The 25,337-nt window shown below is 41.6% G+C and overlaps 2 protein-coding genes across 5 annotated transcripts in view; one reads left to right on the top strand and one right to left on the bottom strand.

Moving 5' to 3' along the window:
* Positions 1–16,528, bottom strand: part of begain (brain-enriched guanylate kinase-associated) — a 36,911-nt gene extending 20,383 nt beyond the window's left edge. Inside the window, exons 1-4 of one of the 2 annotated variants that reach the window (XM_079370310.1) lie at positions 16,229–16,526; positions 4,592–4,847; positions 2,475–2,636; positions 502–568 (exon numbers count right to left, since the gene is read on the bottom strand). In XM_079370310.1, the coding sequence (XP_079226436.1) occupies positions 502–568; positions 2,475–2,636; positions 4,592–4,662 (300 nt within the window). In that variant the 5' untranslated portion in view covers positions 4,663–4,847; positions 16,229–16,526. Of the gene's footprint in view, positions 1–501; positions 569–2,474; positions 2,637–4,591; positions 4,848–16,228 lie in introns of both variants that reach the window. The other variant, XM_079370311.1, reaches the window with a different exon arrangement.
* wdr25 (WD repeat domain 25) overlaps positions 1–24,804 on the top strand; it is a 63,663-nt gene extending 38,859 nt beyond the window's left edge. The window contains exon 8 of one of the 3 annotated variants that reach the window (XM_079370315.1): positions 24,162–24,804. In XM_079370315.1, coding sequence (XP_079226441.1) covers positions 24,162–24,326 — 165 coding nt within the window. In that variant the 3' untranslated portion in view covers positions 24,327–24,804. The remainder of the gene's footprint in view (positions 1–24,161) is intronic. The other 2 variants (XM_079370316.1, XM_079370312.1) reach the window with 2 other exon arrangements.
* The last annotated feature ends 533 nt before the right edge of the window (positions 24,805–25,337 follow it).

Raw genomic sequence — 25,337 nt, 5'->3', positions numbered from 1 at the left:
GTCAGTGTGATGTCACTGATCCAAGCCCATTGGCTCGTTGTAGCAAGCACAAGCTCAAGCTGCTCCACTCAGAGCAACAGTCTGCATTCCAAATATGGTAAAAAGGGCGGGACATCTCAGAGAACAATGCCGAAACGACTGACCAATTACGAGAGAGCAGATCAGCCGACCAATCAGATCAGACTTGCCTGCACGGAGCGGCAGTACATGAAAACAGACACTTTTTTCAAACATTAGCGATTAGTGAACATACTTTCCTAGACACATAATATACAGTAGATATATGAACCCCAAGAAGGGCAGAATAATGGGACCTTTAAAAACATGAACTGACTCAAAATACGTTGATGAGAAAGTGAATGTCAGGGAAAGGTTGTTGAGTTTGAAAAACAAACAATGTTAATACCAGGGTTTATGTGTTGGATCATCAGCTAAGCTCTTTTGTTATTGACATTTAGGTTATAACTGTAAAAAAGAAAAAGCTCGCTGTGAGTTTCTTACCGTCCGGTGCATCTTGTCCTCCAAATCCTGGTTGATCCTCTGAAGAGCTGCATAGCTGCTCTGGATCCTAAAACAACAGGAAAAGAATTACGGTATGTTAAAAGATCAAATCACACACGATGGAAAGAAAATATTTCACTTTTTCTTTTCTTTTTTTTCCCACATAAACAAGCAGCAGTAATCTCTCCATAAATTTAAGCAGAGAAATAAATAAATGATAAGATTAGGGCACTGATAGAAGAAGCTCGGAGGGGATTTGCAGGATATTTTTAAGTTCTGACTCAGATTTGAAGATCACTCAGGAGGAAAATCTGCTGAGCCAAAACAGGAACAAAAAAAATATGTTTAGCACTACAGGAGAAGTTACCAAGGAAAATATATTATGTGATCATAAAAATAAACTTTAAATCCTTCAATATTTTATGAAGAGAAGTCTGTAAACATGCACGAGAAGACTCGCAACAACGACTCGGCTTCTGCAAACCAACACGATGAGCTTTTTATTTTGAAAATGTTTGTCGTCATAACCTTGTCCTCTTTTTTATCTCCTTTCATCTCCCATGTCTTTATTGATCTCTGGTAGACTTCCAGTGCATTAGTGAGTGTAAAATGGAACAGGGCCCTGACTCTCTATTTGTTCCCTTGTTTCTGGTGTTTTATCACGTCACCTCTCGGCTCAGTGTCACATTCTCACATTAGCTCTCTCAGGCCCTCACACAGTGTTGATAAAGCAGCATTTATGGCTCCATTAAGCACACAGACATGGAGAGTGCTCGCAGAGGAGACAAAAAGCAAAGACGAATCATAAACACGGAGCGAGATTTAAGAGGGTGAGGAAGCCCTGGAGGAGAGACGATTACTGATTGATGCGCAAAGTAAACTAGTCAAACCAGTAAGTGCTCCCATTTCTTTTAGAAACTAAGTTTGACAGGCAGTACTTTCTGTTCTTCCACCTAGTTCAAACTAAAAGCAGTTGGGTCTCGGTCCTGCCAATTATATTTAATAGTTAAATGTGCGCATATCATGAGAGGAACAAACAGGTGGCCGTACTGTCTGCTGTCTCCAAGTTTCCTGCCAAGGAAAGTTTTCAGCAAGAGTCATAAGTTAAAATAAAAATAGCAAACATGCACACGGAGGAATATTAAATCGTCCAATCAGAGGACGACAGAAATAAGCTCATTTGGTTCTGCTGACACCGTGAGAAAACAGAAATACCCAATTAGGTTAATAAGTCTGCTCTCTGTTTCCTGAAGAGAAATTCTGGACCAGTGGATTCTTTACAATGTGTTTAAAAACATAAAAACTCCCTAAAGCAAAAGAGAGTTAAGTTTAACTCCTGTTGGATTTGCTGGTGGGTACCACCCCATGAACGAAGGCTATAGTCCTCCAAGCAAGCGGCCCGGGTTTGAATCCGGCCTGTGGCTACTTTCCTGCATGTAATTCCACTCTCTCTCTCTCTCTCTCCCCCCAATTTTTCTCTCTATCCGCTGTCCTCTCCCTAAACAAAAGAATACAAAGCCTAAATGCTAAACTAGTTAGCTAGCTTGCCTCGCGTCTGTTTGATACATTAGTTGAGGGAACTTGTGGCTGAGAGACAGAAGAGGACTGTGACAGACGACGCAGTGACCGAGCGAATATTGTGTAAAAGAAATATTGGATGTGGAACAGGAAGTGTGTGCTGGCACAGACTAGCGGTATTGGGATTAATTTTTGCTACAGACAATATTACTGTGGAAGTAAAACATCAAACAGTATTAATTGATACTGCAACTTTGAAAACCTATTTGAGTTTTTACATGCAAAGTTAGTATACTCCCAATTTTTGTTGCTCCTGAGAAACACTGTCACAGTTAGCTTGTCTGATTCGTCCATGTCCCAGCACATCTGCAGTAGGTAGTGGATTTCCTTCTGGTGCTGAATTGACATTCAATGCATGCAGAAAAAGCCACACATGAGCACACACACACACACACCTGCGTAGTTTCTCTGTAAATTTCTCCAACTCCTCCTGGGCCCGCCGCAGCTCTGTCTCCAGGTACTGCCGGGTGGAATCAAACTCCGTCTCCACCATGTCTAGTTTGTGGGTGGTGTACGACAGTCGCTTGCGGAGGTCGTCCTTGTGGTCGTGTAAGGAGCTGAAGATGCAGTATAGACAGTTTAGAGAAGACAAAAATCACAACACCAATGTCCTGCCAAAGTTTTTTCAGAGAAAGCAAAGAGAGAGGGAGAGGGGAAAACCTAATGGAGTAAAAAGTAAACTGTGTGTGTTTGTGTGAGAGGAAGGGATGAAGTGTAGCAGAAGTGTAATTCATTTGGAGGGAGAGAGGTCCCGGGCAGGGGTACGGCGGTGAGGCCGATAGGGAGGCGGAGATGGATGAAGGAGGAATACTAATCATTTCCCATTCACATCCAGGGAGCAACGCTGGAAAAAAAAGGAGCTCCCACCAGTGTAATGGTGCATTCCATTACACAACAGCCTCATCGAATCTCACAGAGAACAGGAAAGGATTTTTTTGCCTCCAGACAAAGACCGTGTGTGATTCATTGAAGAAGAAATGAAAATATAGAGTGGACTACGGCGTTGTGTGTGAGTAGGCTTGAAAATGGGGTGAAAGAGGCAGAAAGAGTGAAGCAGAAGCGGGGGGCGGGGGGGGGGGGGGCGGGCAGCTTTTTATCAACAGACCAGGCAGAGAGTAATATGTTGGTTGCAGGTTTGATTGTGGTGGACATAAACACGCCGACAGCACCGAGCGAGGGAATGGATGTGGCTGTGAAAAGCTGGAGATGGGAAGCAGGGATGGTGTGCGCTCCGGGGGATTTAGCATTTTGCCAGACTGATGGATACTTGGCTCACGGAGAGGTTCGATGGCTCAGCTCTGCCAAACCAGCAGGCACACAGAGCACCTCCAAGTTCACTTCAGCCCACAGCCTCAGATAGGAAGCTGGTGGGGGACGGAGGAGAAGATGGTTTCCACACAAGGACTTACAGAATGTGCTGTGTTGAGAGAAGGGTCGGGAAAATAACTGCCCCTAATGTTTCAATACTTAGTGGAAAGACTCAGGCTAATAAGTATGCATCCAGCTTTAGAATATTATCAACAGTAAAATGGCAGCTAAACCTTTAAAAGAATATTTTTTTCTATTGACTTTTCAACTTGTTAAAGACAGGGTTTCAAATTTGGGTGTCGATGCCTTGCTTAAAACTAGTTAGCTTAGCATATAACAGGAAGCAGAATTAAAATGTTCCTGTCCAGAATGAATGAAAAAAGGGCTTATGAAGCCAGTGTTACAGGAAGTTTACAGGCTACATCCATTTACGAAAAAAACAACAATGAAAAACAGCTCGGAGAGCGAAAACACAAAGAATAGAACCCAACCATGTGCTCACAACCAACATCCAGCAAACTGGGTTATAATCTGACACTGATTATGTTGAAGCATATAAATTCCCTGTTTTAAATCTCAGTCTTGCATGCAACGCAAGTATTCCCCAGAATGTTGAATTGTTCCTTATTCAATGTTTTCTCCACAGATAGATGAGTCATTGAACAGTCTCGTATCCATTATGCTGAGGCTTGCAGGTTCAGCCCACTCACCCTGCCTGGCGCTACAACAAAACAAAATCTTTACAACCTCGCCGCTGACTAACAGCTGCAAGTTATGTTGTAAATTCACATGGCAGCGAGCCAGAGAGCTATTGTAAGTACATGTGAAAATGGCTCTGGACTCTTATCACTGTGTAATGCCAGTTTAATTAACTCTGAGCTCACACTCATTGATTATTTTCTTTTAGGCGAATACTTTGTTTCCTCTAAATAACCCGATGACTTCTGTTGGTGAAATGCAGCGCAGTGTTAACTTTGATGTAGATGTCACCTGGCACATAAGATGAGATCTGAAGATGAACGATGGGAAAGAATGGTGTCCACATGTATGTTTAATGGCTTTTGAATGGTCATGACCTTTGAAAGAGAATCCATTTCCATTAGTAAAATGAGTGAAATGGATTTCATAATTATGTGGTTGGTGTTAAAAGTAAAAAAAAAAAAAGAAAAAAAAAGAAAAACACTCACTGCATGACTCATCTTACCTTCTTTTCTGATGTTTGCAACCATTTCTCTGTGTTTTCAGGGCAGTTTTACCAATATATATCTTTTTCATATTTTTCTCTCTGGCCCGACTTTCATGTGTTTGTAGTTTTTTTTTCCTCCTCTGCTGCTGCTTCTTTTCCTGCTGCTGGTCCGGCTGAATATTGCAGCCAAGTTTGAACTCTAAGCACAAACCAACAGTCAAAGCTCTAAGTCTTGCCTGGGGAGGCAGATAGGAGTTGGCTATCTGTGATGACCCTGGCAAGAGAGCAGAGAAAAAAAAACAGCTTTGAAGTTCCAAAGATTTAGCAGCACATTTAGTTCTGTTGACTCCGGAGAAACCCCCAGATTTTTGAGCATAATCAGAAAATGAGCCAGATTGGTCTGGCGTGGGTCGGCTGCAGCATCAATTAAAAAGGTTCAGTAACTGTACTTGTAATGTAAACAAGGCATTTGAACTATGCAACTCCAGTTGAACTCATTTGAAATTATAAAGAATTATGCATAAACCCTTTTCCCTCTATCATTCTGTAGTCTAACAATCTATTTTGAAATGTAATATAGAACCAACAAGAAGGCTGTTCAAGAAAGCTGCAGCCCCATAGAGATATGTACGTCATCAGCTCTGCCTGTGCTTTGTCATCTTTACCTTCTCTCTCTTGTTGGTAAAGACTGAACACAGCCACCACAGAGTGCAGGACCATAAGGAATAGAGAGTTATTGACCAGCTGACCTCTGAGGTTATTCCTCAATAAATCAGTGTGAAGATGAATGCCTGTGTGTTTCTATCTCCATCCTTCGACATCGCTCTGTGGTGCTGGGGGGCTTGAACTCTGCTCTCCTGCACAGGAAGAACTTCATAACCTGCAGCTAGTAAGAATCTGATATGCCAGAGTGAACATTTCCCTCATCACAACTTTCTGTATAAACCCTCAGAGGAGTCTTTGTGATGTCATTTTGATTTTACAAATGAAAGTGGTCCTTATTTTCTATCAGAACTTCACGCAAAAAAATCACCCATTTGGGGGCGCCAGTAGCCTATGGAAAGTGTGCGGAGGCCATAGTCTTAAAGCAGGTGTAACGTGATGTAATGTAACCAATGATAAAGTGTCAACACAAGAATACGGCGTCAAGATGCAAGTACAAAGTTAAAGTAGAAAATGACAATGTCAGATACAAAAAGAAGTTCTGAGTGGATCTGATCTGGTCTTGCATGCTTGGATTAGAAAGCCTGCTTTAGTGTACTTCCAATAAAAATGAAGACCCATTGTTTTAAAAGGGACTCTTTCCATGTAAAGCTGGACAAAAATAGAAAGTTTGACTGGCAACGCAAAGGAGCGTTTCAACTATGAGCATATACTATAAACTGCAGCGTAAACATTTCAACAAGTCCATATCCTCCTTTCATAAAACCACCATGTGTTACTCTTCAGAGCAGAGTAAGCATAAGTGCATTAATAGAGACCGGGCATGCCAGCAGCAGAACTTTATCAGTCCCAGCAGAGTGGCATATGGGTAGTTCAACCACCAACCGGAATGAATCTTTTCCCGCCTGCCGCGATTTCTAATGGCACCACCACTTATTATTTTTAATCGCCCCTCAACACTGGCTCAGGAAACAATGGCAGTTTCTGGAAACACTGTCACTATAACTGTTTTCTTATCGGCTAGTCACAGAGGGAGAATGTGACACACGGTAGACAGAAATAGTTGCTGAATTGGTAAGAAAGTGTGCATGAATAGAAGCCACCCTCATGTACACAAACACACACACACACACACACACAGACACACACACCTGCCTGCAGTGCATATGAGGCACTGTAAAACTGTATTGGAACACCTCCCACAGGGGGATAAACAGCAGATCTGGGCGCCTCAGGTGTTCTTTGGCAAGGTAAACAACATCCACATGAAGAAACACATCTAAGTCCGCAGAGAAACTCTTGATGGGCTTACTGCTGCTTACTCTGCCAGAAAGACTCCAAACGGCAAAAGATATGCAAATCAATCACACTATCTTCAACTGCGTGTTCCCTCGCAGGTTTACAGTGAGGAGGGGAAACACAAGTGAATCCTGTTTACCTGAAAACTTTCCAGATATTTCACAACTTGTCATAACGATCAGACAATGTACACAACAGGGAGAACAACAAATGGCTTCTTTCATTCTGCAGACTTTCACTTTCACGTTGTTTCATGCGAGCGGCTTCAGCAGCTCCTCTTTAATTCAAAGAGGGATCCAACAATTAAATGCTTAATGCACTAAAGGTCACAGAGCCAGCATCCATTTTGGATCTAGCATGTAGAGCCCTTATGGTGCCCACAGGTTGATTTACTAGTAATGAGCCACAGGAGTGAGCGAGGCAGAGCTACTGCTGCCAGATATACAATTCACAGTGACAAAATGAGGACATTAATCTTTAATGGACGCCGTGCCGCTCCACCTGTAGTCTGCTCTTAAATGAGCAGCTCGCAGAGACACCAGCGCCCCGTATACTGTAAACGTTTAAACCTCTTTTGTGCCAGCTAAAAGGATAACTCAGCAGCTGTGGGTCTGGTTGTTTTGGACATCATTCCTATTGGTTGTGATGGCATCGTACCAGCTGAGGGAATTGCTAAGATCTGGGAGCATTGCTGCAAAGACTCCACAGGGGCAAAGAAACAAGAAGCTCACAGATGAAACAGGTTACAGATGAGACAGATAGGGTTGTTTATGAGTCTTCACAAGACTTTCAAAGGAGTATTTACATTTCTACACTCTTCTGACATGCGCCTGTGGGTTGTTTAAAAATGATTTGCGCAGACAAATTCATCGATTAAAGGAGCCAGCATTTCGGATGATACACTTCAGTGTCAGTATTTACTTTACTGCCTCTGTAACAGGGTACAATGAATATTCATATGGCATCTGCCGTTGTAAGAAGTCCTTTCGGAAACAGGTAAATAAAAAAGCCATGAAAATCTTTAAACGGGAGAATCGTGCAGATATGTTTTAAATCAGATTTTAAGTCAGGGGTTTAAAGGGATACTTCACCCATTTGCATGAAGCTTTGTATCTTGATTGTATATTGATTTGTGCAATATGATGCTTTTTGCATCACATGAAGAAAACTTTCAAGCAAAGAAAAACATATTTTTCTCTTCTCAGGGCAAAATGAGGGCTGGATTCACGACCATTCAACACTACTACCATGTTTCTAATGATACAGAAATTATTTTGTTAAAACTATTTGTCCTTGATGTTTGGTATCGCACAGCACTACTTAATTATAGACTTAAAGGCAATGTTGGTAATTTCCAAAAACTTTCTCCAGAAGTTGACCTCTGCTCATCGTTCATTGAACTCACAGTATAAACTCTGTCATAGGTGACGAGCTGTGAGTGTGGGCTCCTGCATGTAAGGGACAGAGAAGGAGCAGGGAGACGTGATCGGTACCTGGTCGAAGGTTTACAACTGCTGATTCAGAGAACAGGCATTATTTATGTTTTCAACTAAAATCTTAAAAAGCGTATCTGAAGAATTTCCCCTAAAAAGATTATTATAATATCTTATAAATAACGGCCAAAACGAACGCGTTGAACCCAAATTATAATAAGCCACAATAATGCCTTCAAATGGATGGTAACTTAATCAGCCTTAACGCCCACCGAGACCAAATTCAAGCACAAGTGGTAATAATTAGAAACATTATTAAACATCTTTCTAAAGTATTTCCCTTGGTATAATCTTCCACAGTGGTTTAAGTTTTGCTTGAGAGCTGTGCGCCATTTTTGTTTCTGATGCAAGACTCTAGAAATACAACAGTCTCTTGTGCATCCTCCAGTACCAACAGCCAAAAAAAACTCTGCTCTGCTCTGTGGATTAAGTCACCAGAGCAGTCATGATGACAAGTCAACACAGTTCTCTGCCCGAAGACAAGAACTGCAACTGAGGAGCGGTCCCGGCACTGCTCATATCTCCTCTAATTTCAATCTACATATCAAAAGGAAATCAACCTTAAGTGGGTAAAAAGGAGGAACTCATTGGCCTCCAAACTAGTCAAACTTTAATTCAAACTTCTTATGAATAAACACCTAAAGGTTTGGTTGTAAACTCTAAAAATGTCATGTCATTAGCATAGATTAATTTGTTATATAAGCTGTTTCTTTTTTTGCTAGCCCCTGTGCGAGGAACTTTCTCCAGAATGATTTCAAACTTGCAGACCTCGTTTCACCCGAAGCCTCGAGCTCTATCTTAAAAACATGTGAGACCAGTGTTTTTAACACGTGGAGTCTGTGATCACAACATCTGTGCACTACTGTGGACATTGTAAATGACTCAGGATGCATCTGAAATTAAAGGGTGTGCAGCTCAAGTGACCAGCAACAGAAATTAAAAATAGTGTTGATGTTATAGTTCCTGTAGTGTTGTAGAACTCGAAATCTTTTCTTTTCTGAAGGTCTCGTCTGGGAATTGAAAGCCTTTTTAGTCTCTGTCTCAAACTGGACGGACTCCGGATTTCAAATTAAGAGCAGTCAAGAAGACCACCACTGACAGGCTGTATTTACACGTCATTACAGCAACTAGAAGAAAAACATTCCTCTTCTAAAACAACAAATAACTTGGAATCATTTGTAGTTTGATTTTTTATCTCCTGGTTGCGGCTGTAACCTTCCCGGTGTTACGGGCTCAGTGAGTGACATGCTCACTGGTCTTGGTCAGAGCACTCTGGTCTCGGGTATGTCTTGGCCTCGGATAGTTTGGACTTCATTACAACACTAAGGTCCTGCCTGTAGCCCTCGGTTGAACAGTCAGGTACCGTGTACCTGTCATGACCATCACACTGTTGCCATTAGAAATTTAAAACCGGGCCTCGCTGCCGCCCTCTTGGTCAGGTCACTCTTGTGAAAGCAATCTTGCTCTCCATAGTTTAGCTTCCTTGTTGAATAAATGTTTTTTAAATACCTTATTTTAAGCAGGTGATGTCAAGAAGAGTTAATAACCACAGAGTAAATATCTTTCAATTCTTTGTGGATTTTTGTGACCATGATTCTGTTTTCCTCAGCAGAAAGCTCTTGGGGATAAACGATCAGATAATAAATAATTCCTCCTGCTGCGCTATGACTCATCAATCCCTCCCTCCGGCTCCTTCTTGTATCCTTGGCTCTTTGAACGTCTGTCATAGCGATAAAGTTATGTGTGTGAGGCGTGTGCGAGGCGTGTGTGTGTGCGTGTGCACCTAACAAGCTACAGAGGAAACAGGCGAGTGCTCAATCAATTTTGACAATTTGTAGGCACATTTCACACCGTTCCTGATCACATCACATCACACCGGGAGGGGGCACAGCGGGGGATCTCTCACACATCACGCTGCACAGTGTGTTCGTTGTGCAGCTCAAGAGGCTGATCTACGCTTATGTGTGTTTTTTTTTCTCCCTTAAGCAAAGGATCTTTTTTTAAGATAAAGGTGGATTTTGTCTTGAAAAAGAATTCAACTTGCCTTGATTTGACATTTGAGAGACAGAAAGCATCAGTTCTGCTTCCTCTGAGCTTTTAAAAGCATCAGCGTTGATTAAAGAAATCTTAAAGAATGGCCGGCATGATTACAGTAGGAGGACTGCCTGTAATAGAAAGAGTGCCTTAATGTTCATATGGGCTCTTGACTACTCCTGGTCCTTTAAGGTACGAGTTAATATCCCAATAAAACAAGCCATTAAATATCTTAAGTTGACAGTCTTCATGATTGCAGATTAGCAATTCAGAACCGAGTGTCTTTAAGCTAAGTGATAAAACCGCTTCGCCTGGATGGAAAAGCTTTTCGGGCTGCAGGTTGATCTAAAAGATGGAGGAGATTTAAACACACATCGTGCACTTCAAACAGGAGTTACATTACAGCCCCATCTGTAAGATACTGCTGCCAAACCACACAGACAGTGTGGCACTGGCAGCTCCTAGCTCCTCTCAGTCCAATAGAAACAGACTTTATTATGCTGCATGGTCCAATATATCTCCACACGTTCTGGATCATCATCTGTCACAACACAACACTCAGTTAGTAAGGTACCCGATCTGAGAGGTCACAAACAATGACTGAGCAACAGGTTTAAGTGTCAGCGTGGGGGAATCAATAACACACACACACACACACCATTTACAGCTGAGGAGAGTGCGTTTACAAGTCATGGGAAGAACTTCACTGCCCGGGGGAAAAAAATATATCTTTTTAAGATGTCTGACAACATCACTCACTTGATTTGATCACATTTACGTCTGTGTGCGGCGACAGACTCAGGTGAGGGGCACGGGGGCCATAGTTGAAAAGGGCACGAGCGGCTTCACCGAGTGTTTGTTTTCTTAAGCAAGAAAGGCAACCTGCAAGGCAGCGTGAGAAAAGCTTTCAAACGACGACGGGCACGAGCTCCACTTTACATACACACAGCCGGTGTGCACACATGCGTGCGTGTTGAGAAAACAACTCGGATTTCGGATCTCTCAATTATTAATATCAGCCTGTTTAATAACTAAAAACACTCCACACAGGAGCTTTAAGATACACGAGGTGAAATACAAGTCAAACCCTTCTCATTAAGACAAATAACTCTGCATCCTTCTTTAATGAAACGCTGAATAAAGCGCTCAGAGCGTCAGTGGGAGAGCGCTCTTTTTTCTTCATTACTTGTTTGGGGGTTAGGCGCTTTTAGTCGATGTGAAGTTTCATATTGCTGGACCTGACAAACGGAGGAAGTGTAATGTCTACAGAGTGCTGCAGGCCTGCACTTCATCTGGCTTTTCACCCCTTTATATCCTGTTCAACAAGCAACAATAGTTCGATAGAGCGAGAGCTGTACGTTTGTGTGTGAAGACCACAGGCTGAGTTGAGATTTCTTCATTGTTAAAATTCCGACCTCCGTTCAGACCTCACTCAGGTTGCCACGACAACACAGTCGTGACATACCTGAGCTGCCGGCCTGCTGGAGGACAAGAAGACACCACATAGACAACACTAGAGACACAGATGGTGAGTGAAAGATCTGTATGCAGCTTATTTTTTAAAGCTTTATTGTACAAAGCGCACATTACGCCTGTCATGAAACTCTTTAGGAACATTATTTTGTTCAAACTTTGGGGTTCGCCCAGTGTTCAGTGAAAGGTCGCCAGCGGGCCAAAATATTCATTTGTCAAACCTAAACGACATGCTTGAAGCAGTCCTGTCGTGGGCTGTCCTGCAAACAGGGTGAAGAGCCGTTAGCTAAGACTCTTTGGAGGATAAAGGTGAATACAGGCGGGGACACGTTAGTCTACTGGTTAGTGCGTGTGTCACGTGCAGAGGCAGTGCTCCTCCAGGCGGGCGGCCCGGGTTTGAATCTGACCTGTGGCTTCTTTTCCTGCATGTTACCCACTCTCTCTCTCTCTCTCTCTCTGATTCACAACTCCATCGACTGATCTATCTCTGAAATGAAGGCATAACAATCTCCAAAAGGAACCTCAGTAAAGTCAAATAAGAGGCACAGATGAAGCTTCAGGAACAATGTGTGAACTTAACTAAAAGGATTTTGACACTCTAATTCAGGTTAAAGCTAAGATATGCAAAGCTCGATTTTGAGCTTTAATCTGTGAAATTAAGGTCACAACTCACACATCACAGTGTGCATTATTTGGCTACACAGTGGGATCATTCATCCAAGAAAAGCAGAGAAGGACACTGAGATATTGAGATATGAGAATAATGACACTCAGGGTAGACAAAGGGCATGAACATAAACCCTTAATTTGCAGACAGGACGTTGTATTTTTGGCTGGTAACAGACTGACTACATATTTTAGGGCTGAATTTGAAGCATTGCACCATTTTTAAGTCATTTTTTTCCTGTTAAAGTTGCTTTCGCACTCTACCAATTATAGATTGAATGTTTGGAAAATATTTACATTTTCTAAAAAAAAAAAACAGCTGCCCGACCGCCTGCTGTGGGTGAAAATAAACTAAATTGGAGCAGCGACTGAACCACAACAGTAAATAGTGGGTCAGAAACAACGAGCTGGAAGACAATTAAACCCCCTTTAGGGCTTTGATAACTGCAGAATCACATGATCATTCTCTTCATGTTCGTGCACACGAGCGTCTTCTTTGTCATAGAAGAAGTCTGGAGGCTATGAATATGTTATTGCCTTTTTACAGTAGATGTAATGAGATGCAGCCTGTAGCTTTGTGCAGGTAATTAGAGATAGTTGTTGAAACTGCTTCCATCCAAACCGTGTTTTCTGGTGACTAAAAAACCCCCCCACTGCTTTAACATAAAAATCCCACTCTTCTCTGGAGAATACTATCAAAGTCATCCTTACATTCACTGTGATTGAACAAACTATTGAACGTTACTTTTCAATGTGGATCCTGTCCCCCCCCCACAGCGTGTGTTGCAAAGCAGCGACTCTGCTCAGCACAAAGAGCGACAACGTGCCATGACGACCACATTACGCCTTTGAAGAAGGAATCCTGAGCCTTCCACCTCCGAGCCTTTTCCTCTTTATCATCACAGTGCAGATTGGACATCTGGAAATCCAGCATTCATTAAACCGCGGGAGGGTTTGTGCGATTGCATGCATGTAGGACGAACATACATCGGCGACGCACAGCCCTCCGGGGGGCAATGAAGTATTTATTGAGGTGTAATGGGTGCAAGAGGTTTGTTGAACATGTAACTTGTAGGAGTTCTACTGTATATGTGTTTTTTGAAGTACGTGATAAAGCTTCTGAAACAGTGGATTTTATTTCAGCCTGTCACGCAACAGTTCTAGAAGAAGACATAACAGCTGCAGCGTTTGAACCGTGGCACAGAAAAAAAGAAAGATCAGGATGGTAAGCTAATGCGATAATAAACTTCAACAGAGAGAAAATAATTCATCAAGAATTAAAGAAAAGCCGGCGTAGAACCCGTGAGATTGAGTTAAAACCAATGTGTTCGAGAGCTTCATTCTCCTTATTTTATTTGTGACATTAAAACGCCACAGATCCTTCTCTCCTTACATACATTACATCGACTTGGACACTTAAATTCCATTGTATGTGGGCTACAGAGGCTTATGTTGCTCAGCTGAGCCTGTCCTGATGGCTTTGACGGAGTCTTCGAAATGCTATGTGGCAGACAGGCGTATCTCCAATAGTCCAGGGAGCGACAAGGGTGGTGAGGTGGGAAGTCAAAGAGAGAGGGAGTCTTAAAAGTCTTTGACATGTGATTCACAGGGGTCTAAATCCAAGAATACAGATACATGTGCTCTCTCAAAGACAAAGCCAGCCCCTTGGGTACGCTGCGAGGCAGATCCCTCATCAACCTCTTCCAGATGCTAAGAGTCCACCCTCACAAACGGCTCCTGCATAAATCTCTGATCTCATCGTCTCAGAGATAATTAGACAGAAGAATGAGAGAGAGTAGAGGGGGCAAACTGCTGCAGGCTAACCTGAAGGGAGCATTGGTATAGCATCTGTTTTTTTTTTTTGGATGCCATACGTGCCTTGCTTGATAAAGAACAAACAAAGCCTCTTTAGGCATATTCCTCAAAGTCAGAGTGAAAAGCCCAGTGGGCTGGTGATGTCTCCTCGGGGCGGCAAACTGGATCGTTGGTAGATACGGCTGATGAAGGTAAGCTGCAACATTTGTTGAGAGCTAATTAAAAGTCACAGCAAGTTAACTGAAGCCAATACATCTTTTCTGCCTATTGCTTCAACTGAGCTTTTTCTTTTTAAATCACCTTTCTATCCTTATGTATCGAGAAAATAAATGACGCAGCATGTGACTGGAATATTAAGAGCTCTAACAAGATGTTCACAAAGAAACTTCTGGTGCCCTTTGACCCTGGGAATTTCGTAAACAAATTGAGCATATTTCTCGTTTACAGGAAGTTGAACTTACAGTAGATGTTAGAGTCGCTCTTTATGTTTTCAGATATTTTTTAGGTGTTTCTAAAGGGTCACTGTGTCCCTTTTAAAGAACATAATGTACAAACCATTTCAGCTATCAGTTCCAGTGTCACAGTTTCTGTTAATTACGAGTAAACAGGTCAAATAGTTTTAGCCTAGTGGTTAGTGCAGGTACTTCGTTACGAAAGTAAAGGCCCCAAAAAGAAACCTTAAAAAAGGAACTTTGAGGCTAAAAACTAAAATGAGATGAAAAGTTTTCACTCGCTGTGCTAAAAGTTTGACGTTGTGAAGACATGTAAAAAGAAGTTTTAAATTCTTTTTATACCCTTCTTCTTTGTGCTCTTCATTGAACACGCTCTGGGTGTGAAGACTTTGGGGTTTGTAATGTTTCATCAGAACATGACAATCTTAGATCTAATTCAGCTCACACACAAAGTAAAGAACAAAGCAGCTTTGTCAGTGATGTGCTTTGCCTCATTGTCTGTGAGGATTATTTCAGAAAACTGAGGAAAGCGCTTGCTGCAGGAGTTTGTTGAAACAGATGACTTGATTGGACAGCCTCAAAACGTTTTAGAATTTGAAGTCCATCTGAGGGTTTTCCATTTGAAATAGGTGTTTTGGCGGCATCAACAGAAAACTTGTCAATGACTTAGGATAAGGAAGATGTTGGCTTTTACATGATTCAACATCATGAATGTGATGTCACTGGGATTGCCTGTCATGTACAGAAACAGCAGGAGAGCTTAAGACACAAGTTTAATTTCCTACCATCTTTGTCTTATGGATTCTTTAATTACACTCGATGAAAATGCGAAACAATAACAAACTAGTGCCAAAAGGGTTCGCACTTTTTTCCTCTGCCAGATAATTAAGCTCCTGCCATTGTACAGGAAGTCTGAAACTCACTTCAAAGTTCCCCCGAGTTCAGCACCTCATTCGAGGAGCTGTTTGCTTTAATTATGTACCAGGAAGCGCATATCATCTTTAAAAATCAATTGTTGTAACGATCATAAAGTGCTGACATGCACATTTTAAATCATGGCGACGCACACAAAAAAGAAAGACTTAACGATGATCTTTATGAAACATACAGTAACCACTTGTCTTCTCACAACTCACCCAGCAAGTACAACTTTAAAGACTGACCCTTCTGGCTCTCTTCTTTTGAACCCCGACAACATGAGTTTGTTATAATGAGAACAACTTTCTCTCTCATGATGTACTCGTTCATAATAATTGCCTCTCTGTGGTATCATACTGCCCAGTGGATGACTACGAGAGCTAATTGAGGGCTGTGAAAACATTTGGTGGCTCATTATTCTCACGGCAGTAAAAAAAAAAAAAAAATCAAAAATCAAATTGACAGCTGAATTGGCAGAGCAAAAAAAAAGAAAGAAGAAGCCCCCACAGTTTCAATTCAACTAAACCAAACATACTCCAACAGACTCCCCTTCTTTTTGCTGCAGAGATTACAGTAACAAGAGGCATCAGTTTACTCAAACACGAAGCACAACATGTATTCAAATTCTCCCAACATGCTGCACTGTTTGAATGAACACATGCAGCGAGGTAACCCAACCCTTCTGTGAAAGCACTCAGACTATGCAACACATGGACAGAACAGCACTACAGCTTCTCTCTACAATCATCATTTTTCACAAGTGTAGCAAAGCAGCAACATACTTATTTATCTGAGAGCAGCTAATAAAAGCAGACATGCACTTCTTCTCTTTGTTGCCTTACCGTTTATGTGCTTTTCGCCTCATTTTCAGCAGATACGATCACAGTATTCATGTCCCTGTGCATCCCCTCAGAGTGGCATGCATTGAGTAAAAGCCTCCTCTAATTCTGACAAGAGACAGGCTGGTAGGCAGAGAGAGAGAGAGAGAGGGAGAGCGAGAGAGAGCGAGGGGAAGCAAGAAAGGGAGCTGAATGGAGCAGGAGGAGGTGTGTGGGAAGAGGAGGGGTGAAGAGGGGAGTGATGGAGAGAAGAGGAAGGAACAGAGGTGTGGTGATGGTGTTGGTGTCACTGCCGGGAGTGAGAGAGGTGAAAGTGGCTAACCTGGTGTCTTGCTGCACGACTCCATCAGATTCCTGGTGGCAGAGGAAAAAGAGAAAAAAAAAAGTGTCCAATTATTAGATTTATTTATCAAGCCTATTTATCCAGCAGCGCTGTTGCAATTGCACGTTGTAGAGTGCCGCTTATCTTGAGTTTAATGAGCTCTCGTCTGCTTCTGAAAACAAATATATCCATTATTTCTCACTCTCCAGCACACATACTATGTCAGCATTGAGAACATGAAGTGAACGAAGGAGAGGGAAAAGAGACAGAGCAATAAATGACAGATTAACAATGCTAAAGAAAATTGCAATGTGCTGCAAAAATGGAGAGAAGTGCCCAAGAGGCAGACACTTAAAGGCTACTGTAGTTTTTGACAGGAGAGAAGCAAAACACAAAGGATGAAAGACAGAAGACTAAATGGAAAGTTCTGAAAGATATGGTTAGATATAAACTAACCCAAGTAATCCTATGGTCATTTAACAGAACAATAACCGGTGAGCAAGCTAACCCGCTGTTAGCTAAGCCTAGCGTAAACACTAGAGACACTGACAACAGCTGTCCTGGCTTTGTTCAACAATTAAAAAAAACTGTCATTCAACATCTTTTAACCTTTTGTATTATATTTTTTTCGTGAGGGGATATTTTTTTATTTGTTTGACGCCTGTTCCACTAAAAATGAGCAATGTAAGCTAACTGACTTTTGGTGTTAGCTTCATATTTATCAGATAGATATGGCAGTGGAGTAAAAGGCGGATTATATACAATAAAAAAAAACTTTTCCTACCAAACATACAGTCCATAAAGTATCATACACGATAGATGACACTGCATCCTACTCAGTCATGCTACATCTCGTCTGTGTAGGTAGAGAGGAATTGGAGAACAAGTCCTTGTTTGCATACATTCGTTTGTGTCCCATGAATAATGTATGACAGGAATTTCACAAGAGCGTTTACCATTTACATTTTCATATGGGCTTAATTCCTTGGTGCAGAACCAATTTCTCTATGAATTGCCCGGACCATGTGGAAGAGCATGTGTGCAGCCAAGGTTCAAAGTAAACAATATATGAATGGACATTTTAAAAGGCCTTCGTGATCAAACTCTCGTCAAATCACGGTTAAGCTTATTTTCATGAAATTTTCATGAACTTTAAAGATCTCTGGAAGTTTTGTTGCAGATGGCTGTTGTTGCCACAGCATGTTAGTGTGTTTGCAGGTGTTTATGTGTAGATTCACCAGCAGATCTATTTATCCTCAGGAATTTTAGTTGTGGATTCAGTGTGTTGCAACAAATGTAAAAAGTACACTCTTCAGCTTCAACCTACAGTATGTAAAATGCTGTGTGTTTGTGAGCAGGTGAACGCTGTGCCTCTTGGAGAGGTGTAGGTGTTACACACACTGCGAGTAATACAGCAGGATGACTCATGCAGCTTCTGAATGAGACAACTCGCACTAATCTCCTCTGTCCATCCCTCTATCCCAGCCTCCTTCAGTGCGGGGAGGGCAGGCCTAGAGAGGAAGGAGGAGAAGTGGATTGGCATTCCTGGAAGGCGTCACTGAATAACAATCTGAAGCTGCAGCTACTATAAGGGCTGTACTTCATAGATAACGGTAGAGTATATTTGATGTAGCTGATACAGACACAAAGTATTGTAAATTGTATGAAAGGGTGACAGCAGCTGGTAATAGTGAGTTTACATCAATATTATATACAGTATTTCATTTAATGATCAGTCCAGTATTTATTTTTCTTTTGGCTCAGATCTTCTCTTCTAAAACCCCAGAAGGACATCCTGAGCTCTTTTGCAGGTCAAGTGCACCAACTTTCTCACTCTGTGTGTTCTTGCTGTTGTATGTTGAACCTAGAAACACATAAATGTGCATAAAACAAAAACAATGAGCTTTAAAACACAACAACACTGTTAAGAGCTGGTGTCTGTGTGGGCTTTAAGTAACCTGTGTTCATTTTATTTATAGATAATAGAGGACATTTGATTTTATTGAAAACATATCAAGCCAAGGCAGAAGTGCAAAATCCTGCAGTTCAATAAGTGTCCACTAGAGGTTGGCTGCAGAAGCGCCGAAAGTCACATACACACGCCATTCAAGCAAGCCAGTTTTTACAGCAGAAATTAACATGTTTACAGCCTGGTTATATGCAGTATATAGTTAATGGTCATAGGTGTTTAAAATGATCCAACAAACAACACAAGTGAAATTATTGAAATATTATGGTAATTTCATTGCTTGACATTTTTAGTTAAAAAAGAAAAGGTAACAGTTTAGGAAATTTGTGTTGCTGCATCACATCACAGGGGAATCATACTGAGTGCTTCTTGTTTGCCCAGTCACATGTGCTCAGTTCAATCTTGACACCTGAGTGAAAAACTTGTTTTTCATGATATGAAATGTATTCTTTTCGATACACACCTACTCATCAGCAGAGCAGTTGCTAGGTAGCTACCATCCAGTGAATTAGTTCTGGCCAATAGAAGCTTTACATTCAAACATCTCGCTGCTGGACACAGGTCAAGGCCCGCTCATTTAGCAGCAGCATATTCTTACTATGAGCATTGCTGTATGGTGTGAGAGGCCACATTGAGTTGCATTATACGCCTCAGGCTCAACAGCACAAAAAGAGGTGGAGGAAAGTGTTTAAATTATTAATGTATTAGCTACCTTCACACAGGCAGCCAAGCAGGAAAGGGAAATTTGTTTGAAACCCATGCAGTAAATTCGTGAAGATGTATTTTTTAATGTTGCATGCCAAAGGGACCAATAGTTTCTTTTTTTTGCGATCTATTTGTTGGATGCTTGGAGGGCAGAAAGATGCTAATGCACTTAAGTGAGAAGTAATGTAGACCTTAACCGTAGCACTTTGATGAGAGCATCCAGGCTATGAAAAAAGCACATCTCGGCAGAATGATGATCATGCTTTGATTTAGAGTTTGTTTGAAAAGACTCAGCACTCGTGAGCAATCTTCACATGCACTACATTCCGGCACATATTCAATTGAATCCTTCATGTTCATGAATAACCATGTTTGCAGATTGTTTGTACAGCAAGAAGGTGATTAAGCAAAACACCAACTATAAATGAATCATGTCTAACATGTCTCAAAGAAGGAATATTCAGCTAACAAGAAGAAATATGATGCAATACACTATATCAAAGCCTTAAAAAAAAATGTAATCAAATCATCAGATGCTTGTGTAATTCCATTCATTTGGCTGCTTATTTCCAGTAATCTATGTCAACTCTGACAGCGTGACGGGGAAGCAGGACAAACAGCTGCACAGAGAGTGAATGTACCTCTAAGATATCATCAAAATATATCATTCAAAAAGTGATCATCGCAATTATCCTTACAATACCCAAAAGGAAATTAACTGAGGATGATGTTATAGCTGCTTGTTATGTAATAAACTCCATGTTTCTGTAATTTGCCGTCACTCTGTAAAAAAGTGTTACTTGGAAACTTGTAGCAAATACTTCTCTCTGTAAATTATTTAGCAAAGGAACATGATCCCTTTTCAGTGAAAAGCAAGTAAACAGTAAACAACTAGTAAGCTCACTGTGCCCCACTCCACCTCTAGAAAACAGGGTAAATTCTCTCTTTAGTTTATGCAACCCTAGTCCTTATATGTACGTCATAGCAGCTGTCACCTACATGGAGAACAATGGAAACATAGCAGATGGTTGTTTACACTTTTCTTTTGCCAAAATAGGTGTTAATAAAAAAAACATACCAACCACAAACAGCTACATTATTTCAATTGGCAGAAAGTCACATTACATTTATATTTCTGCATTACAATGGGTGCATTTACATTTAGCAGTATGGATAGAATCCACCAATTGCAAGAATCAGTCGAGTTCATTGTATAATCTTTGTAGGTGCTGAAAATAGACAATGTTGAACTATTCTGCTCTCGTTTTCCTCCAAGACTTGGGTTGATGCTCTTTCATGTACTTAATGTAATTAGTAACTGTAATGACACCAAGTTTATTGGACACAAAAATCTGAAATTACAATAACCAAAGCTCATACTCTACAATCAGGCATAACTGAAACAAGTGTGGTGTTTTAGAAGTATTTAAAGGTAGAAGTACTCACAATGATATTTACAGGTCTGGGTAGTGAGGCAGACCTGTAGGACATTCTAGGAAAACCCTCCGGCCAACTGAAGGGGGGGCAAGGGTTACTCCGTCCACTGGAAGTCAATCGAGATGGAGGGGGCTCATATCTGTTTTGCTTCTCCTTTCCCCTCCCTCTCTCCATCCTTCCGTCTTTCTCGAAGCAAGGTCTTTCATTCCCTTTGTCCTTTTCCTTCCCTTTCTCTGTTCCACTTTCTCTTTCCCTGGGGATAACTTTTCTCTTCTCCCTCTCTTGGTTTTTCTCCATTGCCAAGCCTCCATTTCTCTCCCATGGAATCCTGTTCTCCCTCTCCTTCCCTCTCTCCATACCTTTCTCCAGTCCTTTCTCAATCCTCTCTTTCCCCAGGGTGCCATTAGCTACAAGTTCATCAAGCTGCCTTACTCTGTCAATGTCTGTCTCTAGATAAAGTCTCCCACTGGAGGGCTGTGCCTGGATTTTTGTACATTGCTCCAAGTCCTGCTTAGGGTAGGGGGGACTTTCTCCTTTTATTCCTCTTAACACATCCTCAGGCTCCAGGATCTTACAGCTGGGTAATGACTTGCTCCACTGGCTGATGGAGTGGGCAATGATCTTCGAATCATACTCCTTGATCATGTGAAGGTTTGAGTTAGATTGGTTGTACCACATGTTCGTTGCTGCTGCAGAAGTTAGAGGTTTTGGAGTTGAATTTTTTGGAGTTGAATGTAGTGTGCCTGTAAGTGAAGAATGAACATTTTTGGATGGGGTTGATGGCGGTGGCGGCGGTGGAGGAGACTGGTAGCGATGCCTAAGGGTGGACTGTTGTTGAGGAGGACAACCGTTAGATTTCAACACCCTGCCAGTAACCTCATTTAAAAATTGCGAAAACTTGTGCTTGTCGTCGGTCTTTTCATCTCGTTGATGGGGTGAGGTTGTTGCAGAATTTCTGCTTCTGCTGAAGGAGGACAAACTTTGGGTTGGCTTTTCTCTTCTTAACAATGTTGGAGTTTCAGGGGCACAACCTCCTTTGCTGTCAGGTTTGGCAGCAGGACGGGAGAAGATAAGATTTTGGTAAATTATTTCAGGTTTAACAATCGCAGAAGCAGGCTCGTGGTCAGAGTTGTGAGACTTTCCACTCGAGTCCTGTGATAACTCTTTGCTATCTTGCTTGACCGGAGTTCGTAACAGGCAGGTTGCTCCGGAGCTCCAGCTGTTAGTGTCCCAGCTGCCATCATCATCGCTAGAGCTGGCATTGCTGCTGTGTAGGCTGGGGCTGATGCTCCTCTCACTGGGACTGGGACTTGAATTATCCAGGCTGCCCAGTGACCGTCTCTTCAATTTAGAAATTGTTCCCCTCAGGTTGGACAAAGAGCCCTGAATACTGGGTAGAGATCCTTGGAAACGTGGCAATGACCCTTGGAGGCTGGAAAAAGACCCCTGAAGGCTTGAAAGAGAACCTTTCAGACTTGGAGTGGTAGAGTTGTGTAGACTGGAAAGAGAGCCTTTGAGTAAAGGAGAGGACTGGCGTCGTAGGGGTGGGTCTTCTTCCTGGTCACTGTATGGTCCAGAGAAGACAGGGCAGGAAGCGGTGGAAGAGCAGGAGCCACGATCTTGCCGAGTAGATCCTGTTCTGGATCTTGGTTGGCGCCGTAGAGTGGCCATTTCATTCGCCATCTTTCCCTTACAACACAATGTCCCTGGTAATCCTTTCTGTACAGATTCGAGCCTGAGACCATCGTTTGAAATGGACACACACAAGTGAACCATTTCAGGCTCAGTAGAACTGATTTCCAATGGTTTCCTGTCCACTGGCTGTGTCCAGTTTCAATTGTCTGCCCTAGTTGTCCAGACCGCCCAGCCTTTGTAGTGTGACATACTCCACCTCTCTAGCTCAGCACACAATAACATCCCAATGAAGTTAGACTCTGACAGTCATTGGGAAGTCAACCAACCTACTTTCATTACCATTCATAAGCTGACACTGTCAATTCTATTTTAATAGCATAATAGATCAACAGCAGCATCATCAATGCTTTGTCTTTGGGCATCATCAGTAGGCCTAATGAATTTGTGTATCGACAGAAATGGTGCTGGAGAGCAGCTGGATATCTAGGTCAAAGATATTGACATCTACCATGTGAACTCTGGTTTTTGCACAGCAGGCAGCAAAGTGGCAAAATGATCGATCAGTCACAAGTAGTATCTTTTGTGGATTTGTGTTGTGTTAATTATGCTGTTATGAACAGCTGAATTTACAAGACTGTGTTCACAAAGTCCCTCAAGGCACACTTCATATCCATAATGTGGCACTCCTACAGTCTTTTTCATCTGAGGAGGGTACATCTCTATCAAGGTGCTGTGGTGCAAAGACAGCATCTGCTGCCTCTACTCAGTGTAAAAGGCGCCTCCCCAGCAGATGTCAACTTCGTCCAGACACCTGGCCTTTAAGGAGGCAACTCCTATCTGAGCCTCAGCTGAAAGGTTATGCTGATAGTACTACCAAGTACCTCTTTTTATACATAAAGAACTCACTCCATGAAGCTTTCCACAGATGTGTAGTTTGAGGAAATCTCATGTTAACCAAGCCGAAAAATATACACCTAAATAACTCAACAAAAACTGTAGGTCATAGGACAGGAGAAGCATTGTTGGGAATAAGGGTTTGCCAGTTTACAGTAGGTGCAGTATACTGAGAAGTGAAAAAAAGGAAGGACAGCACATTACAAAAGATAACCACAGATATATATATATGAAAAAGGAATGCTTTTGAAACAGATTACTGATTTGTATTCTGTTTACCACGTATAGGGCTTGGCAGTGGGACATCAATAGCAACATAAGCGGGCCCCAGTTTTGCTTAATCAAATAGCTTCAAAGATAAACTAATTGCAATGTTGCATTTTTTCTCATCTGAAACTAAAATAAATGGATATTGGTTCATTTATCAAATTCGATCCAGATGGAGAGGCCATTTTTTAAATACTTCATTATGTTGCCTTTCTTCGGGGAGCAGCTCAAACACATTTGAAGATTTTTAATGACATATCCAACTGTGATGCCATCAGTGTCAGCTAACAGAGGTCCGAATACTGGCTGAACAGCTAAGTAAACACATAGTTGGGCACCATCCAATTACTATATCGAGAAAAAGTAGACTTCATCCAGACACAGGTGCATTGGATTTCATTGGATTGTGCAGGTGCAAAGAAATATACTGTAGTGGCATGAATAAGTGTACATAATTGAATATACTTCAAATAGAGAAAGGGGTTTCAGCACTAAATCCACTGTATCAAAAGTCCTTTATTTATTAAGTAGTGGTTGAAATATCATGCTTTGAACTATCCATCTTTGGGCCATACTTTTAAAGGTTGTGCTATTTGAGGGTTTATCTTTCCAACTTTATAGATTTTCCTTAAAGCCATGACCAAAAAAAAAGAGGCAGCATTCAACGGGAACACTGAAATCTGTAACTTTTGTTACCTTTGTTTTAGGAGTCCCCGTGTAAAATCACAAACTGTGCCAGACTGATTACAACACAAAGGAGGGTACTCAACCGAAGCAGGAAGAAGACTGCTCACAGCAAGCAAACTGTGACGCTACTCTTCATGGCAGATGGTAAAACCTTTGGAAAAAAACACCACTACCAACAGCTTTAACCTCTTTAATAAGAGTTTGAAGGAGTAGGCATATCAAGTAATGATGGGGAAATGGAGCACTGGGAAAACCAAATAATCTTTGGGGGACTGGATCTGGCAAGATGAGATCTGATACACATGGAGAGTTAGCTTTTAAAAATGAACGGGGGCTGATGTTTTGACGTAGTAAACAAGAAGCACTCTTCTGTCTTTGACATTTATGTGAGTCAAAATACTAAATGTTCTCCTCTACAGTTGACTGAGTTTGCTTTTTCAACCTTTAGCGTTGATTTAATAGGTTGGATTATAATGTTGATCTTTCTATTAGGAGTCTATAAATAGAAGCAAGGTTTCACCTTTGCTCCAACAATGCAATTAGTTGCTCTGTGGTTACGCAAGACCGGAACATTGCTTAGGATGCTATTGATGTCCTGCTTCCAATGTAGTCACACAGTGCTTGTGGAGAGTCAGAAAGGCCACAGATGGAGGCGATCTCTTGCCTATTTTCCTAATTTTTCCTGGATATCTTTGGTGCAGACATAAATAAACCATTGAGGGTGTTTAGTGGTAAAAAAAACAAAAACTGTCATTCTTTCCCTGCTGTGTGTCTACAGTTAATGTGCTATGTAAAAAAAAACTCTGACGCTATAAAACAATAGCTCTGAGGCACTCTTCTTGTAATGAAATTTAAAAGTCTACTGGTCGCAGCTTTAATTACAAATAGCTTATAAGCCGAGAGGTAGTCGTTCATCACCCATATGCAGAGCAGCTCCATAGTGATCTATCTTGTCCGTGCTAATCGTCATACCGTACAGGGACTATAACTCCTGCAGCAGGTAGTAGATGATGCTCAGTTATTTTCCCTCATGGCAATGAATGTACACAAATTTAAAGTTAAGAGGTCTCTTTAAATTGTATCGTCGGTACCACCTGGTTACAACCAGGTTTAGTCCCATGTGATACTGATTCCAAGCGTAGAATCATTAGGTCTATGTCTAGAGTCTGTGTTTATCTGTCAGTGATCTTTCCACT

The sequence above is a fragment of the Symphodus melops genome (assembly GCF_947650265.1).
Source record: "Symphodus melops genome assembly, chromosome: 19".
In the NCBI taxonomy this organism is placed as follows: Eukaryota; Metazoa; Chordata; class Actinopteri; order Labriformes; family Labridae; genus Symphodus; species Symphodus melops.
Note: the sequence above shows the minus strand (reverse complement) of the source record. Positions and strands in the feature narration are given on the sequence as shown.